Source organism: Sinocyclocheilus grahami, unplaced genomic scaffold (assembly GCF_001515645.1).
Source record: "Sinocyclocheilus grahami isolate Dianchi unplaced genomic scaffold, SAMN03320097.WGS_v1.1 scaffold642.1, whole genome shotgun sequence".
Classification (NCBI taxonomy): Eukaryota; Metazoa; Chordata; class Actinopteri; order Cypriniformes; family Cyprinidae; genus Sinocyclocheilus; species Sinocyclocheilus grahami.
The window spans coordinates 399,166-418,382 of record NW_015505821.1 but is presented as its reverse complement, the minus strand read 5'-3'; the positions used below and the strand labels follow the sequence as shown (position 1 = coordinate 418,382).

Here is a 19,217-nt window from a genome sequence, read left to right as displayed (position 1 = left end):
CCTAGCGGTTTTCCCTGGATGGTCTCGACTCGGAGCTCCTGGGCATGACGTTTCCGGGGCTGATGGAGACGATTCAATCGGTCCTGCGATATGAAATTGCCCGAGGAGCCCGAGTCGACGAGGGCAGGGACTGAAACAGAAAAGTTTGGGGTAAATAGTTGTACCGATAGCATTGACAGTGTGGAAATGACAGGGTCTAGCTGGAGGGTACTCATGGATGTGGGGGTCTGACTGGGAAGGTCCTGATGTAATGATCCACCGCAGTGCAGTAAAGGCACAGACCTGCCGCGAGACGGCGAGCACGTTCAGAAGGGGTGAGCCGGGAGGTGTCTACTTGCATCGGCTCTGGTACTGGGGAACCCATGCCAGGCGTGACAGACTGGTGGGCGGCTTTGGTGGCGTGGCATGCGGACAGACGCTGGGAAATTCGGTTGGCTTTTTGCATGAAGCTTTCCAGTCCAACGGAATCATCATAGATAGCCATTTGAGCTTGTACACGGGGATTCAATCCTTGCCGGTAAGAGCTAAGTAGAGCATTCTACCCGCTAGTCTCCGCCAGCGTTCTGAACCACAGTGTGTAGTCGTTAGTGGAAGACGTGCCTTGGCGCAGCCGCAGTAACTGGTCGGACATAGATAGCACTCCTGCAGTGTGACCAAAGACGACTTTGAAATGGTTAGTGAAGGCATCATATGAATTAATTATGGCACTATTAGCGTTCCATATGGCCTTAGCCCACAACAGCGCTCTTCCATTAAGAAGTGATGTCAGGAATGCTACCTTAGTGCGTTCGGTGGAAAACTTCTGCAGCTGCATCTCAATGAACAAGGCCAATTGCTGGAGGAAGCCGCCACACTCAGCTGCATCACCCACGTATGAAGCAGGCATGGCCATGGGACTGACAGAGGCAGATTGGGGGGTTGCCGGAGGAAGCAGGGAAGCCCGGAGGGCGTTTACCAGCTCCTCCAGGACATCTGCGGGTGTGGGAGGTCAAGGATCCATGGAGGTAATTGTATAGGTCTGGTCTTCTGTCACAAAGCAAGGCCAGACACAACAGGTAAGCGCAAAACAGGATGGTTTATTGACTGGTTAAGCATAAGAATTCAATGGGTGAGGTAAAGGCTGGTGAGTGTCAACACAGTGAATGATTCCAGGGTTCTTATCTGAGTTCTGATGGTGTGTGTCTTATGCCGGTTTCGTGGAGATCGTGGAACATATTCCAAGGAGTCGTTGGAGGATCGCGGGAGGAACAGAGGGTAAGTCTTTCTAGGAGAATACAGTAGAGAGAGTCCGGAACAGTCCATAGGAGTGAACGGTAGACCGGAAAGTGAGTGACTGTGATGTGTGTGTATTTGTAGTGTGGCTTGATTGGTGACAGCAGGTGCGGGTGATCAGAATTCAGGTGACTGTGATCGGGTGATTATCCTGGATGGTGACTGAAGTTACTGAGATCCCTGACAACAAGTTACTCAATCAAAACTCACTTTCGGGCGTGCCTGACAATCACTCCAACTCGAAATGAGTCAAAACACCGGTGTATATGATCCTATGATGAATTAACTCATTCAGCGCTCCGGTTCCTCCAGCAATCACTGAACTGAGGAAACAGTTCTGACTCGGACTGAAGATGGATGAGCCAGTTATAAGGGCATGCGTGAATTGAGCTCTTGAATGAAGGGGCAAAATTAAAGTTTTTATGGTTTCTCATAGTTTATGTAAAAAAGTAAGCTGATGAAGATGTTTATTCACTCTATGTGCTTAAAACATCCACATTTCACATCCTTATTGGATGCTTTAATAATATAATTGTGTATGCGTCATTGCATCATTACGTGAATGAATTAGTGAAATTAACCAGTTCATTGAAACAAACGAAAAACAACAAAAGAACAAACTCGCAAAATAGAATCAGATTTTACTACACTATTAAAAGGGTCATATGATGCGATTTCAAGTTTTCCTTTCTCTTTGGAGTGTCACAAGCTGTTCGTGAATAGATAAGATCCCTAAAGTTGCAAAGACTAAAGTCTCAAACCCAAAGAGATATTCTTTATAAAAGTTAAGACTTGTCCACGCCCTCCTAAAACGGCCCATTCTAACACGCCCCCAAATGTCTACGTCAAGATGTGGGAAGATTTGCATAACACCGCCCAAATGTTCACGCAAAGAAAGAAGGCGTAACTTTATTGTTGATGCCACCGCCGCCGCCATGTTGTGAAGATGCTGTATGTTTCCTTGCGAAAGCAAAAATACTTTGTTTGGCCTTCCAAAAGAGGACACGACTAGAAATCAGTGGTTAAGTTGTATTTACAATACTGTTCCAGAACAGTTCAACCCAAATATTCAGATGTGTGCAGCGCATTTTATGGAGGACTCTTTCCTGAACCTGGGAAAGTAGACTACAATGCTGACTGTTCTGACTCACAGTCTGTAAGTACCTTTTCATATTTAAAGAATTTGCCACTGATGATTCAAATGCGAGTTTTGAGCAGTGTAGAGTAGCGCTTGTTGTTTGTCATTTCTCCGATCACAAATGCAGACATGGTTTTATGTTTATGCGGCGCGATGCAACGCGTAAAAAGAACGTATAAGTTATTATAATCCGTAATTATGTCCCCACTGGATACAACAAATGCCTCGTTTATAATGAGTTTGAATGTTTTTGTCTCGTCGCTCTGGGACACGGCATCACAGTAAGGGGTAAGGGGCATAACATTTCCGTCACACGCTTGAGGTATTCGGCCAATCACAATGCACTGGATAGCTGGCCAATCAGAGCACACCTCGCTTTTCAGACCGATGTGCTTTGGAAAAATCAACGAGTTTCAGAAAGGTGGGGCATAGAGGAGAAACAATAAGATACAGTATGTTGAAAATGAGTTTTTTTAACCTTAAACCGCATAAACACATTTCATTACACCAAATACACAAAATAATGTTCTTTTTAGCAACATCATATGACCCCTTTAATAGACGCTGAAGCTGCGGCTGAAATCGGTCGCTTAGTTAGAATTCTCTGTATGGTGAATGGCACGTAGTGCGCTATATAGGGGATAGGGAATGATTCAGACAGAGTAAATATGCTCTAGATTGGGGCGAATGAAGTCTGGTTTTGCATTGTGTAACGCGAACTGCCACAGCATGCACACAGTCTGCTCTGGTCCAGAGACAAGATAGTACAGAGCGGATTATATGTGCGAGTTGGCGCAGACCGCAAAACGTATCGAACCTGTTTGAATTCTACACATAATGCTATATTTCAAGCGATATGGATGAGACTGGGAGGAGAAACGGTTAGACAGACTGTAGAAACGGCACTGACAAGTAGAAGAGATAACAGCAGTGCCTTTCACCAATATATTACACACTTTTCAAACTACACATCCTCAGCATCATTATAATCACTGTTTTGCTTTAGTAACAGTTTAATATTGAATCTAAAGGGCTAATATTTTAGACTGTGGCTGTCATAAGCTATCAAATGCAGCTTTACCGATCTCAATGGCTTTGGCCTGAGCAGATTTAAATGAAATAATGGCTATTGCCTATTTGCTATTTTAAAAAAGAGGGCGGAGCTGCTTGATATGTCCCGCCCTGTCTTCCAGTTTCAATCGAAATTACATCACCACATAAAATAACGCTGCACATTTCAACGCACTTCAGTGGAAATTTAATGACTTTTGCCAGCATGGTCTGAAGATGATCTGAGACAATTTTGGTGAAAAAAAGGTTTTACGAATAATTCAAAATTGCAAAAAATCTTGGCCTGTAGAATTATACATTTTGGTATGCATGAGCCAAGGAATCAGAGGAAAAAAGAATTTAGCTTGGCCCCTAATAATACATTGTTAATAGTCAAAATAGTCTCTCCATGACTTTATTCAGTAGAATCACAAATGATAAAAAATAAATAAACTGACACATGCAGTATTAGATTATAACAACAAATTCCTCTGTTGAGTTTTAGTAATTGGCAAATGAACAAGCAAGAAATTGCTCTAAAGCTGTCTTTACACTATGACGTTATCATCAGTGTGTGCTTTGCTTTCTGTCGGCTGTGCACAAGACTGAACAAGTGGCAGATACATAGGCTGATTCATCGAATCTTGAGTAAGTACTTTTATGCCACTTCTGTACCCGATTGAAAAGTATGTGAAGACTTTGTTTTATAGTTTCCTATTTTGACAATTCTGAGAACTGATTTAAGGTTTGGATCGAGCCAATCTTGGGTCCAAATCTGGACCACAGTCTGTTAGTTGATAACTTTTGGTTGAGACAAAACAAACAAATATGCTTTCACACACTGACCCTCAATATCGTCTTGTCTTTTTCTTCCTTGCATCCATCGGCTGTGCTAATAAAACACTCTGCAACTTTTTGTTGACGCTCAGCTCCAAGGCAAAAGCTTGTTTTTGTTGCAGTAGGTGATGGTCGTGCTTCTGCTGAGAAGAAACAGGGGTTGTGGAGAGCAGCTCTGGTTCAGGGAACAGCAGGACGCCGATCGCTCTGAGCTTTTGTCTGAGATTGCGTGTCGACAGGATCCGCTGCATTGAACATTGTTGTCCTGTCCTTGTGCTGTGTATTCAAGTGGAGTTTCAAACTGTTATCTGTGTATTTTGGTTCGATTTCAAGTTCAGCAGTGGAACAGATCACACTTTATTTGAGGAAATCCTGAAATGTAATGTTTTTGAGGAGGATTTCGAAGGAGTCTTTCTAAAAGAGTAAGAGTTTAGACTTTACTTTATTAACTATGTTTGGATTTTTTGCCTGAAGACTAATAGATGAGTTTTGAGATGCCGAGTTCCTCATTTGTTATAATGTATGTAGTGTCTTCATGAATGGCTCATTATGAGCCTGTGTTCCAGTGCTCTGGACTGCTGCCTGCCATGTGATTCACTGCAAGCTCAAATGTTCTACTTTCTCTCTTTGATGTTCAAAAAGGAATGCGCTTTTTTCTTTCTCCCTACCCAGTTTGATTTGACCGAGTTTGAGATTCTTTGTTCTTTTAGTTTGTATTCTAACATCAGAGACTCCGCCCCCGCCCCTGCCCCGTGGTCAAAACAAACCACATTTGAAAATGCAGCCTTCTAATGGCCTTCTAATCAGTTAATTGAAGAACCATCATTGTTCAAAGATGCAGATTGTCATGAAAAAAATATCCGATCTAGATGGTTTTTTTTTAAAGACATTTGGTTCCATTAACACTTCTGGAATATCAGCATTTTTTCACAAACCTTTATTAGCAGGAAACATTGAATCGTATGCTTGAAAGTTGACTGTTCGTTCTTGTGCACCGTCGATAGAACGTGAGACATGTGCTGCCTCACAACTACAAATACGCAAAAATTCATTTATTTACGTCACAACAGGGTCAGCAATAATACAAGATTGCAGTTGGTTTTACACACTTTTTTCCCCCCAGACACAATGCCTTAAATTCCTTCTATTAAAACAACACATTTTCAGCGCGACTGTCCAAATTAATCCAAATTAGTGATGACATTACCTTAAAATCATCAATGTTGTTACCTAGCTGTTGCTGTTACCTAATTTTACAGAGGGAAAAAGTCACAACAGTCAGCCGTGGTCGAATATTATGCCAGAATTAAATAAACGAGAAAAAAAGTTGTTCGTTAATGAATTAATTGATTTATAATGGTCTGGTAATGGCTCTAAAGCATATGCCCATTGTCTTAAAAAGACGCTTAAAAGATATTAAAAATAAATAATAATATATACAAAATACACACAATAATGTATTGATTTGTTTATTCTTGATGTGAGTTTTTAATGATTCTGAACACAAATAGGTTAACCATGGAAAACAAATGTATATTTATTGCATTAATGTAACAATTAAACTACAAAGCTGGCACGGAGGTACTGTATGTAGAATTACAAACTAAAGTCACTGTGACTGTTGTTTGAGTAAGCAGCATGTAGGATACATGCATGTGACAAAGTTGCCGAGAGAGTCGATTCCTGTGCTGGAGTGCTGCAGCGCGTTCCATTAAGCTATTGCAGACCGAGAGAATCCCCATCACTACTCTCCGTAGTGTTTTTCATAGTGTTGAATAAGGTCTACTTAATTAACATAACATATATTAAATTTATTGAATTTTTATTGGTTAAATGTACACTGTTAGACATTTCAAAGGGTTTTTACAGTAACTTACTGACAACACTGTTGCCAGTAAGTTACTGTAATTAGGATTTACAGTAGCAAACTGTATTTGATTTACAGTAGCAAACTACCGTTTTACAGTAAATTACTATAAAAATCCAATTCATCAGTATACTACTGTAATTTATTTATTTTAATATAGATTTCATTTGATTTTATATTTTTATATATAGAATTCGTTTTATTTTTATCCTACATTATGTACTACTGGCATTCAATTAAAACAGACACAATATTACAAAATATCAAATTCTTTATTTAAAACATTGAATGTATAACACTTAAAAAAATACAGTCTTCCAATGCTGGAACAGTTAATCTTCACTATTTCTCCTGTTTTAGGACATTTTGCAGTGCATTATGTTGTATTCTCTGGATTTATCCTCACAATCTATAGGCAACAAAAACATAATGGGAAAAGAAGTACATAGCCATCTGCAAAACCCAGGTGCTGCTCCAAAACGTGGCCACCACCTTTGCTCACCATCCACATTGTTAGTGACAGAAATGTGTTCCCTGAAAAACAAAAAGTAGAAATTACACATTTTTAAAAGGCAAACCCCATATAGAATACACAAACCTCTCAAAACCATATTTGTTCTCCTACCTGAATTATCAGTCTCAGGGTGGTTGGCATGCTCATGTCTTTCTTGATGCTTCATTGCAGTTGCCTTTAAAACACAAATACCAAAAAATGCAGTAAAACTTAAATTCCACTAAAAACTATAACAAACTAATTCTAAAACTAAGGCAGATAGGCATAAAACTAGTTTAACCATTCTAACATGTGGTTTTATTTTCTCAATAGGCTACTGGCTAACACCTGAACAAAATTTCACATTAGTTAACTTAATGTTAATATAAGATAAGCGTTGCTCGTTAAACATAATTTTAATTCGGTACGTTAATTCAATATGCTGACAAAGTCATTTGAAAGGACAGCGCAGTTTACCTTGGTGAAGTTACCTCAATGTTAACGGGTAATTTGTTAACTGGTGTGCAAAAATCTGACAAAACACACACATACTGTGTACATACATATATTTTACCTTGCTTGCTGGTCTTATTCTCTCGTAAGGTGCATCGATACACAGCGCGGATGTTCTCCGGAACTCTTCCCCTCTCGCGGGTTCATCCTCGGGCAAAACCCGCGGCGCTGCCCCGTGGATTCCGTGTCTTCCTCGGATGTGAGCGGCATGGCGCGACGTGACAAAAGACAATATAGAACCCATTATAATCAGCGATACTATCTACAATGGATGCGGACAGTAAAGTGATACCCTGGTATATTTCTGACGTACAGATGCCAAGCGCTCGCGCTGTTTCTGACACGAAGGGCAAACGTATTTGCCAATCATTACAAGCGATGTAACACATCCAGTATAGTCGTAGCCAGTATAGCTGTTGCGGCGTTGTAGACATGGTGCAGGACAAATCTTGTCAATCCAAATGTAAGAAGTGCGGAAAATAAAACAACCTCAATGGAATGGCGTCACAGAGCAAATACAGTAGTATACAGCAATTTAAAAAAATACAGTAAGCCACTGTATGTGGAGTTTGACGTCACAGAAAATTCCCATGATGCAAAGGGTATTACAATTATTTACAGTAAATGGAATTTGCAGTATTATACTGGGGAATATACAGTAAATAACTGTAGAATTACAGAAATGTCTAACAGTGTACATACATTTCTTATCCAAAATAACATTTTTAAAAGTTTGGAAATTTTTGTAAATTGTTCCATAATATTGGTTTGAATTGAATTATGACCAAATTTCTGTCACATTGCATTATAATTTGACTTGGATAAAATCAATTATTAATCTGATGTTACCAAAAGAAGCATGTTGTTTTAGTTACCTGAAAGAAACCTGGGGAAATTCTCATTCTTAACTCATTTTAAAATAGAATATTTGGAAGATACACTTAGTAAAACATCAGATTTTCTATTCAGAGTCCCAGAGAGTTTAAGTTGTCAAATCTGATGTAAATGTCTCCAAAGATGGCCATGGTGGAGTTTGGAGTGTGACTGTTTGAGGTTGTGGACAGGTGTCTTTTATACTGATAACAAGTTCAAACAGATGCCATTAATACAGGTAACGAGTGGAGGACAGAGGAGCCTCTTAAAGAAGAAGTTACAGGTCTGTGAGAGCCAGAAATCTTGCTTGTTTGTAGGTGACCAAATACTTATTTTACCGAGGAATTTACCAATGAATTCTTTAAAAATCCTACAATGTGATTTTCTGATTTTTTTCCCCTCATTTTGTCTCTCATAGTTGAGGTATACCTATGATGAAAATTACAGGCCTCTCTCATCTTTTTAAGTGGGAGAACTTGCACAATTGGTGGCTGACTAATTACTTTTTTGCCCCACTGTATCTGTTCAGGGTCAGTTGAAACCAAAATTATACAGGACTTCCTTAGAACGGATTAGAAAACTAGTCTTCTAGGCAACCCCCAACTAGTCGATTAGATATCAGATCACTTCCCTCCCATTCCATCGAAATCCTGAGAATGTTCAGGATTTTGAATTGAAGTGAATTTGGTGTTATATTAGATTGATATAAAAAAGGTAGAGAAAAAGGTAGTGACTTTAAAGTCTCTTCACGTCCCAATAGCAATCACTAAGTTGAGTCATCTAAATATGTATTTATATCATCTGTGGAAGGCATAGGACCATAAAATGTTCATCCAATCATATCCCTCAGTCCGAGGGCTATGATAGGCTGTCCTGCCTGCCTGTCAACATGTGTATTTGCATACCTCCATGCACCCTGTTCACACAGACATGATGCGTCATCAGCGCGTTCCATTATGCTATTGCAGACCGAGTGAGAATTTGGAAGGCGTGACTTTGGAGAGTGATTTGCATGGAGGGTGGGATCTGTGTACAGACCGCGGCGAACAGACCCCCCCCCCCCACCGGAACGCAATCATGAACGGACCGAGGGGGGGCATGCTCCCTACCTCGCACCGGGCCCCACGTCAGCTAAGGACGGCCCTGCCTGTGACACAGTGACCGAAATCTAGGACACGGTTTCTTTCTCTTATTTTTCCTTTCATCAGAAATTGGGGATTGCATGTTGTTTGCCATGCACCAAATATTTCCTGACCTTATTCATTCATTTTAGCAGTGCATTTTGTGTCCTTGGCAGATGCTTTCTGACTCACCGACTGACAAGAAAATGTTAGTGTTGTGTGTATCAGGATAAACCAGAGGCGCACAGGCCCCTATCAAAAAAGTGTCCCAATAATGATTGATTGATTCTCAGATCGGTATATGGTAAATTTGTTTGGTATATGGGGCTTATGTCTCACTAAAAAGAGTCTGTCAAGAACAGTAATACTGAAGTGCCAGTACAGTCACAGTGTGCGCTACTCAAGTCAGCCAGTCGTGTATTATGTGACGTGACGTGACATGTGACCAAGTATGGTTACCCATACTAGGAATTAAACCACAAACTATAAAACAGGAACTGCAGAAACAGTTGAAGTGGCGTGTTGTTTCACAGGCTTACATGTTGACTTTCACATCACACACATGAAGTGATATTCAGTTCTTTCAGTCCCAGATTCATTCATGAATCATCAAATGCATGAATTAATCTGTATCATCAAATGCATGAATTAATCTGTATCATCAAATGCATGAATCATCCAAATGGACTCATTCTAGCCTGAGTCACATCAGTTACTCCCTGACCCTGGATCAGACTGAAGTACAGCCTTGTGTAGTTGTGTCTATGTTTTTGCCTTCAGGAGATCAAACTGCTCATCTCCCATTGGTCTAAACAAGGTTGGACCAGTAGTTTAAAAACATATCAAACAAGTAGTTTCATTGTTCTTTGGATTGTTGTGAAACATTATGACTCCTAATTATATGCTGCTAATGTTTTATATGTATTTTTTTCTTTTGATTCATTTTGTGCTCATTTGTATAATTTTGTTCAGTGTTTTGTTGCATCATCCATTCTTCGCCTGAGTTGTCCTTTAAGTTGCATTTTGATTACAGCTCAAGCTACAGTGGAAGACTTCCAGATCCGACCCCATGCACTTTACGTCCACTCCTACAAAGCGCCCACCTTCTGCGACTACTGCGGAGAGATGCTGTGGGGACTCGTCCGACAGGGCCTCAAATGTGAAGGTAGCAGTCATATAACGTATATAATGTATTTTAAAGAAACATTTGCTCACTTCCTCCCCAGTGGCCAGAGCCAATAGGGCTTTATCATTGCTGAAGCAGATGAATGAAAAGTTAAGATTTTAGTATTTTTGTTGTGGGTAAAAGGGTGTTGTTATAACTATTACTAATTAAACTCTGTCAAGTGAGTCTACCGCTGTCTCAAACAGGCTGTTGCCAGGAGAAACAGTACACTTTTCAGTTTTTTTCTGTCAGCTGTGCATGAGAATCAATAATTTCAGCAATCATGTCTCACTATTGTGATTGTTGGGTGTGTATGTTCATGCCCCTTCTGTGCATTAAAAAGTTGGTATTATTTTTAAATAAATAAATTTAAAATAAATAAATAAATATAAAAATTTTGATTTTAGTGTATATCAGGACCATGGGTTACATAGCAGTTAAAAAGACTATGCATATTCTACATTAATCAAATCACATTTATTAATATTAACAATATAAACATTTACACTACCAGTCAAATGTTTGGAATAATTAAGATTTTTTTAAAGAAGTCTCTTATTCTTACCAAGGCTGAATTTATTTAATCAAAAATACAGTGAAAACAGTAATATTGTGAAATGTTATTGTCATATTATTTTTATTTATTTAATTGAACTCTGTGATTACAGAAATCATTCTAATATCTGTATGATTTGGTGCTTAATTCTTATTGGTACTCAGTATTATCAGTGTTTTTGCTGCTTAATATGTTTGTGGAAATCACGATTCTTGATTTTTATTTTTTTTTCAGGATTCTATGATGAACTGAACGGTCAAAAGAGCTACATTTATTTGAAGTTGAAATCTTGTGTAACATTATAAATATCTTTACTGTCACTTTTCATTAATTTAATGCACCCTTTTGAATAAAAAAATATATTTTTTTATCTTGCTTACCCAAACTTTTGAATGATAATGTATCATGGTTTCCACAAAAATATTAAGCATTAAGCATTTTTTTTTTTCAACATTGATGATAGTAAGAATGATTTCTGAAGTATCACGTGTTACTGAAGACTGGAGTTATGGTGCTGAAAATTCAGCTTTGATCACAGGAATAAATTACATTTTAAATAAATGCAGCCTTGATGAGCAAAGGAGACCTCCAAAAATAAAATAATAAAAAAATAATAAAAATAAATAAATAAAAATGATTTCTTCCATCGGTAGTGTATATGCCATTTCAGGAAAAGAGACTAAAGTTGATGAAATTTACATACAGTATTGACTGACTAAAACAACAACAGCAAAAAAAGAGAACACTTTTGAAAATATTCTGAATGTATTCGTCTGGTTCCGAGTTCTGAGTGAGTCTGAGACTGCTTTAAAGATCCCTGATTGAGTCTGACTGGAGGCGATGTATTCAGACAAGCGGTGCGATGTGTCAGTGCTGCCATCGGTCCGACTTTGAAGTTGAAATCGGGGGCTGTTTGAATGGAACCCAGTGTTTCTGCCAAGCTCTGGATATGACAATCAAAAGCTGCATGAAGATTATGGGCTCCAGTCGTAAGAGGCCACACTGATGGATACAAGCTGTTCATATGTAGAGGCATGCTAAAGCACTTTACACTTTAAACTGTTGTGAATGTACTTTGGAAAAGAAAAAAAAAATCATGAACTCTGTATCTAAAATCCCCACCCAGTCCTCAGGAGATTCATTTGGTTTCTAAGTAGGTATCTAAACATGCTTAAGTGGCCATATGTCTGTAAGTCTGTAAAGAGAAGCGGGAGCCCTCTGCTGGAGTTTAGGAGTAAAAGTTTGATGAAATTCACCTTGTGTTTGTCTGTGTTTAATCTTATCTTGAATTCTTAAACCTTATACTTGATTTTTATTTTCTTGACCTTTTACCTAAACTCTTATCATATACCTGATCTTGCTTTAAACCAAATCTCAGGCTTATTTGTGACTGGAATCCTGAACACTAAAGCTTTCTTTGTGGATTATTAGGATGTGGCCTGAACTATCACAAGCGATGTGCCTTTAAGATCCCTAACAACTGTAGCGGTGTAAGGAAAAGACGTCTTTCAAACGTGTCTCTGCCTGGCCCGTCGCTGTCTGTTCCTCGTCCTGCTCCAGCAGAGCATGCTGTCGTGAGCCTGGAAGATGTGAGGAATGATTTTTTTTTTTTTTGACATTTGCAGTTGTGACTTTGTATTTATGTCTAAATATTCTTTTCTTTCTTTCTTTCTTTCTTTCTTTCTTTCTTATATATATACAGTGGGTACGGAAAGTATTCAGACCCCCTTAAATTTTTCACTCTTTGTTATATTGCAGCCATTTGCTAAAATCATTCAAGTTCATTTTTTTTCCTCATTAATGTACACACAGCACCCCATATTGTCTGAAAAACACAGAATTGTTGACATTTTTGCAGATTTATTAAAAAAGAAAAACTGAAATATCACATGGTCCTAAGTATTCAGACCCTTTGCTGTGACACTCATATATTTAACTCAGGTGCTGTCCATTTCTTCTGATCATCCTTGAGATGGTTCTACACCTTCATTTGAGTCCAGCTGTGTTTGATTATATATATAAACACTATAAGTTATTTATAATTAGAAAAATAGCTCAAACAAACTTAACCAACATTTATTTATTTTTAGGTTTTAAACAATATAACAATAGATTTTAGAAAAAAAGAAAAAGAAAAAATACAAAAATTACAAATTAAATGCAAATAAACTTAAATACAAATTAAAACTGTAGCCTCCAAATAGTGTAATTAGCTTACAAATAGTATAAACTAGCTTACCTGTGTAAACTCACCTGGACACAAGCTTTTTAAAAATGTTTACCAAATTTGAACCAAAAGTGTTTGTTTAAGATTGATAGAGATGCACAATATTGGAATTTTTCCGATATCAGATATGCCGAATTTTTTCAACTCTCTTTGGCCGATAGCCGATGCCGATATATTTCCTTTTGTTTGGAAACAACACATTAATGAATAAATCAGAATATATACAATTATTTAATTTACAAGTGTCATGTTTGTGTGTGATGTTTTTTATTCATGTAAGTTATAGCTTCTGACCTTTAAATTAAAACATACTCACGATTTTATGACATCAATTACTGATTTATTTAATCAGAAACACAGTCTAAATATTATTTGTGTATTTTACTTTCATTTTATTAAAAGTAGGCCAACAGTGCCCCCTACGGAATTAAAACTCCTTACTGAAAGGGCATTAGGACCCGGGGGAGGCTGCCGCTGCACGTGCTATTACTGTTTACTCTATCATACACCAAACATGTCATTCTAAAATGCAGAGATCCAAAGCAGTGAATCTAATCACCATTCAGGCAAACGTTGCTTCAAAAATGAGTCACACTGCTGATGTGATCTAATCGCTAGCACACCCTGAGCACATGTGAGTTAACCTATTCCTCTTGGCAAGACATATCAGCATAATTATTTAATATCGGGCGATGCCGATATGTACATTTAAAGCCATTATTATCCGATAATATCGTGCATCCCTAGTTAAGAATATTAACCAAAATGGTTAAGTTAGTACTGAGAAAATATAGTCTAATGTAATTTGTTTGTAGATGTTTAATATTTTGTTTTCTAAAGCAATGGAATGCATACTAATTGAGTGTGACAAAAATATCCACATTCTTTTTATGCTTCACTTTTGATTAATTTATATTTATAGTTAAATTTAACAAAATGGGTTGAAGGATGATATGCATTGTGGTAGAGCGATCACCTCATATCAGCACAAACCCAAACATGGCAAGAACACAGTGTTCGTTTTATAGACACTCTGTTTTCCCTTTTAATGTCTCCGCCAAACTATGCAGTTGTATTTAAAATGTGAAATATCACAAATTCAGCTCTTTTACATCTGGCAGCATTTCAGACCTAATGAAATGTTCTCCACATAAGCTCAGTAATACATAAGAAGGAAAATAAAGTGTTCTTTTGTTTTTGACCCCTATAAAAACTCATTTTTTAAAAAGCATTAAGGTAAATCAGATCAGTCATTTTCTGATTTCTCCCTGTCTTGTTGAAATCAGTGTCTGTGTGAAATCCTCTGTGGTTGAAGATCTTTTATTTTAACTAAGTGGCCAGTTTCGAAACATTCCTGAGGAGAATGTGTGCTGTGAAAAAGGAAATCAGTAAAAACCATTTCCTCTGTGTTACATTCATATAGATGAATGGCTGCTGTAAAATTCATTCTTGCATGTACATCTACTATGAAATCACTAACATTCAAAGGTTTGGGATCAATAAGAGGTTTTTTTTATGTTTTTGAAAGAAGTCCCATGTTCACCAAGACTACATTAAATAGATAGATAGATACTGTAGATAGATAGATAGGATAAATATAATAATAAATATTATTACAATTTATATTTGAATATATTGTAAAATGTATTTATGTGATGCAAAGCTGAATTTACTTGTCTTCAGTGTCACATGATCACATGATGATTTTTTTTCAGGATTCTTTGATGAATACAAAGTTCAAAAGGACAGCATTAATTTGAAATAGAAAATTTTGTAACACTGTAAAATTCTTTACTGTCAAAAAGATTGATTCTAAAACTATTCATTTAAAAACTAAATCTTACTAACCCCACATTTTTGTACGGTAGTGTTTGTTTGGTATGCCTCATGCATGCTGTGCACAGTATGTGAATTTCAGTTGCCAGTTTTGTTGTTACTTTCTTCTCTGCTGCAGCAGCGCCATCAGGAGCCAGGTAAGCGGTTACCGTCATGGAGCGGTCGGCCAATCTGGATGGAGAAGATGGTGCTGGGGCGGGTAAAGGTCCCTCACACCTTTGTCATTCACACCTACACCCGCCCCACCATCTGCCAGTTCTGCAAACGGCTGCTTAAAGGGCTTTTCCGCCAGGGCATGCAGTGCAAAGGTGAGTATCGCCATCTTCCTTTACGCTTTCTAATAGGAAATATTTCTAGTAAACTGTAGAATAAAAAAAAAGTGATCATGAAATGTTTTCTTCACTAGACTGTAAATTCAATTGCCACAAGCGATGTGCTTCAAAGGTACCGAAAGACTGTCTTGGAGTCTTCAATGGAGGTATGGTTATGGTTTTCAGCCACAGCCAACTAAAATGAAAAACGTACTAATAGAAACATCATTATGTAAGTTTACTGTATGTTTCTTTCAGAGCCTGCCAGCCCAGGTCCTGACTCTGATACCACGATGGAAGTAGACAGCAGTGATGTGAACAGCGATAGCAGTCGTGGTCTGGACGATTCAGAGGAACCAACTACTCCAGAAGACAAGATCTTCTTTATGGACTCCCCCTTCATGGACCGTGAGAAAGATGAAGAACCTATGAAAACCATAAGGTATATGCTCTGGATAATAAATACTATAAAATACCTACAAAACAACCATGGGCTCTGCACCCCGTTACCTAAATTCATTACTTCAGATTTATGTGGCCTCCAAAAGCTTGCCTTCTGCAACTGAACGTCGCTTTATAGTGGCATCCCAAAGAGACACAAAGTCACTTTCACAGACTTTCACCTTAACTGTTCCCTGCTGGTGGAATGACCTGCCCAACTCAATCCGAGCATCTTCAAGAAACGGCTAAAGACACATCTCTTCCATCTACACTTGACCTTCTTGTTTTCTTTTTATTTATTAATAAAAAAAAAAAACTTGACCCTCTAACTCTAAAACTCTCTATTCTATTTCTGTACTATCTACTTGTTTTCTTTTTATGTATTATTATATATATATAAAAAAAATCTGAATAACTTGACCCTCTAACACTAGCGCTCTCTATTATATTCCTACTTTTCCTTTAAAAAAATAAAAAAATAAAAATAAAAATCCTTGCAAAGTGAACTGTGTTAGACTAACCGGGACTTGTCACAGCACTTGTTTATTGTTGCACTTTTGTTAGTTTGATTTGCTTCTATTGTCGTCATTTGTAAGTCACTTTGGATAAAAGTGTCGGTAGCACTTCAGAATAGGGAACACTTATTCACTATTAAAAATTAATAGTTAGTAAGGTAGTTGTTAAGTTTAGATATTGGGTAGGATTAGGGAAGTAGAATAAGGTCATGTAGAATAAGGCATTAATATGTGCTTAATTAGTACTAATAAATGGCTAATATTCTATTAATATGCATGCTAATAAACAACTAATTAAGAGACCCTAAAATAAAGTGTTACCAAAGCGTCTGCTAAATGATTAAATGTAAATGTGACAGATTTTTAAGCACAAAGGGATAGTTCACCCAAAAATGTCATAATTTACTCACTCAAGTTTTTCCACACCTGTATGAGTTTCTTTCTTCTGCTGAAGACAAGAAAGATATTTAGAAGAATGTGGGTAACCAATTAGTTTCTGGTTTGACTAACATAGTATTTTTTCATACTGTGGAAGTCAGTGGAGACACACTTTGGATTGGTTACCAACATTATTCTAAATGTCTTCTGTTGTGTTCAACAGAAGAAAGTCATAAAGGTTTAGACTGAGTAACTTGAGAGTGAATAAATGTTGACAATATTTTTATTTTTGGGTGAACTAACGAGTCAGAAGTTCTGAGTTTAAATTTTCTTGATCAATGATCCACATCAACACTATCGATCACTGCCGTGTCTCATATCTTCTTTAAGCCCCTCTACCAGCACCAATATCCCTCTGATGCGTGTGGTCCAATCCATCAAACACACCAAGCGGAGGAGCTCCACTTTGGTCAAAGAGGGCTGGATGGTGCACTACACCAGTCGAGACAATCTTGTGAGATTTTATTTTATATTCACATATATTATATTCTCATATTTGTTTATTTATTTATGTGATTTATGCACTTTGATAAGAAAGCATCTGCTAAGGGTATACCTATACTACAAGGATGAAGAATTACTAACTACAACAACTGCTGCTTTGTGTTCGCTATTTTTCAGTAGCACAGCTGTTTTCACAATAGTATACTGTATACTGTAGCTTTTCCATTTACAATCTTTTTTTTTGTGGTTTAGTGTGACAAAATGCTTCATTGCAGTTTTTATGTCACATTTTTGATTATTCATTTTAGTGAATTGGTTTGTTTGGACAGTTAATGTCACAAACTGGTTCAAAATACAGATCAGTAATGTTTCATATATAAAACCAGAGCCGATCCTCCCTATGCACAAAAGTATGCCGAAACACCAGGAGGACCCCTTGCTCTCAAAGATGATTTAATTTTAAGTTCAAAAAGTTTTGTTTTTGAATTTGGCCAGCGGTTATGAAAACATGAATGATCATTTCTTTTAATGCGGTGCACTGTCGCCCTTTCTATGTAAAAAATTGTCAAATCATGTAATGTGAATGTCTTGCTTGATACTAAAAAAACAAGTTGAAAGCATACCGAGCCGCGGAAGAGACACTGTTTCTCAAGCTTTCCCCACCCCCCGACACAGTTTTGCGTAGGACCCCCAGAAGTCTAGGGTCGGCACTGTATAAAACTATGATCCGCACTCAACAAAAATAGTCTTCTTTTTGCTTTTTATTTTAAATGAATCACCAGTAGGACGAACACAAACGTTTCTGCTGAAAGCCTTCTTCAGTGTGCTGGACAATTTCCATTTTTATGGAATTGCCATTCAAATATATATATATATGACAATTTCCATTTTGCATCATATACCCATGGCCACAACATGATTTACATATGATCCCATATTTATCACAATTAAACAATTTAATAAATAGTTAAATATACTCCAGGTCTTAAAATACACTCTACAAGATATTTAAGATGGACACGACCAATTATAATTCATTAAAGGAAAATAGAAAGATCTAATTCCTCATTCATGCCGTTTAGAGCCAGAGATAGATCCAAAATGCTTCTCGTTTTAATAATTCTTTATTTATATTTATATGCAATCCGAAAACTTCCTCTATACCTATACATTCCAATTGTTTGATGTCATTTCTCAGCTCGTTGAAATGTCTAGCTACTGGAGAGGTTATGTCTTGTCGTCTTATACTTGATTTGTTCATTAATTCGCAATTCCAACTGATGCAATGATTTTCCTATATATATTTTTGGCAAGGACATTTTAACATATAGATCAAGTTACGAGTTGAACGTGATGCAATTTTAAAGCATTTCCGTGTTCTTGGACATATAAACTGTTTACACTTTATCAAATTCTGGACGGGATCATATCTATAATAACAATCCATTTTGGATTGTTTTATGATTTGGTCAGGTTCTGAACGAGAATTCGATTTTTTGGTCATTCTGATGTCATTTCTCAGCTCGTTGAAATGTCTAGCTACTGGAGAGGTTATGTCTTGTCGTCTTATACTTGATTTGTTCATTAATTCGCAATTCCAACTGATGCAATGATTTTCCTATATATATTTTTGGCAAGGACATTTTAACATATAGATCAAGTTACGAGTTGAACGTGATGCAATTTTAAAGCATTTCCGTGTTCTTGGACATATAAACTGTTTACACTTTATCAAATTCTGGACGGGATCATATCTATAATAACAATCCATTTTGGATTGTTTTATGATTTGGTCAGGTTCTGAACGAGAATTCGATTTTTTTGGTCATTCATTAAAGGCACAATATGTACGATTTTTTAAATTAAAATATCCAAAAGCTACTAGAACAGTGTTATATATTTTGCTGACTTGTGTACTTACATTATCCCAAATGTTTCGAAGAACGTTTAAATCCAGAGAAATAAGCAATTTTAACTAGTGACACGGACCGTGTCTATAGTGTCATTGTGTCGCCTGCCAATGACGTCACAACCCCTCGAGTTCCGGTTTTGTTTTTGTGGAAAACATGGAAACACCAAAGACGCTTTCATATGTTATGCATTTTATTAGACCGGTGACG

The 19,217-nt window shown here is 37.4% G+C and overlaps 1 protein-coding gene across 4 annotated transcripts in view; it reads left to right on the top strand.

Moving 5' to 3' along the window:
• LOC107558350 (serine/threonine-protein kinase D3) overlaps positions 1-19,217 on the top strand; it is a 77,648-nt gene that overhangs the window by 33,501 nt on the left and 24,930 nt on the right. For 3 of the 4 annotated variants that reach the window (XM_016242007.1, XM_016242006.1, XM_016242009.1), the window contains exons 4-9: positions 10,198-10,329; positions 12,317-12,474; positions 15,067-15,256; positions 15,355-15,426; positions 15,518-15,701; positions 16,984-17,107. In XM_016242007.1, coding sequence (XP_016097493.1) covers positions 10,198-10,329; positions 12,317-12,474; positions 15,067-15,256; positions 15,355-15,426; positions 15,518-15,701; positions 16,984-17,107 — 860 coding nt within the window. The remainder of the gene's footprint in view (positions 1-10,197; positions 10,330-12,316; positions 12,475-15,066; positions 15,257-15,354; positions 15,427-15,517; positions 15,702-16,983; positions 17,108-19,217) is intronic. The other variant, XM_016242008.1, reaches the window with a different exon arrangement.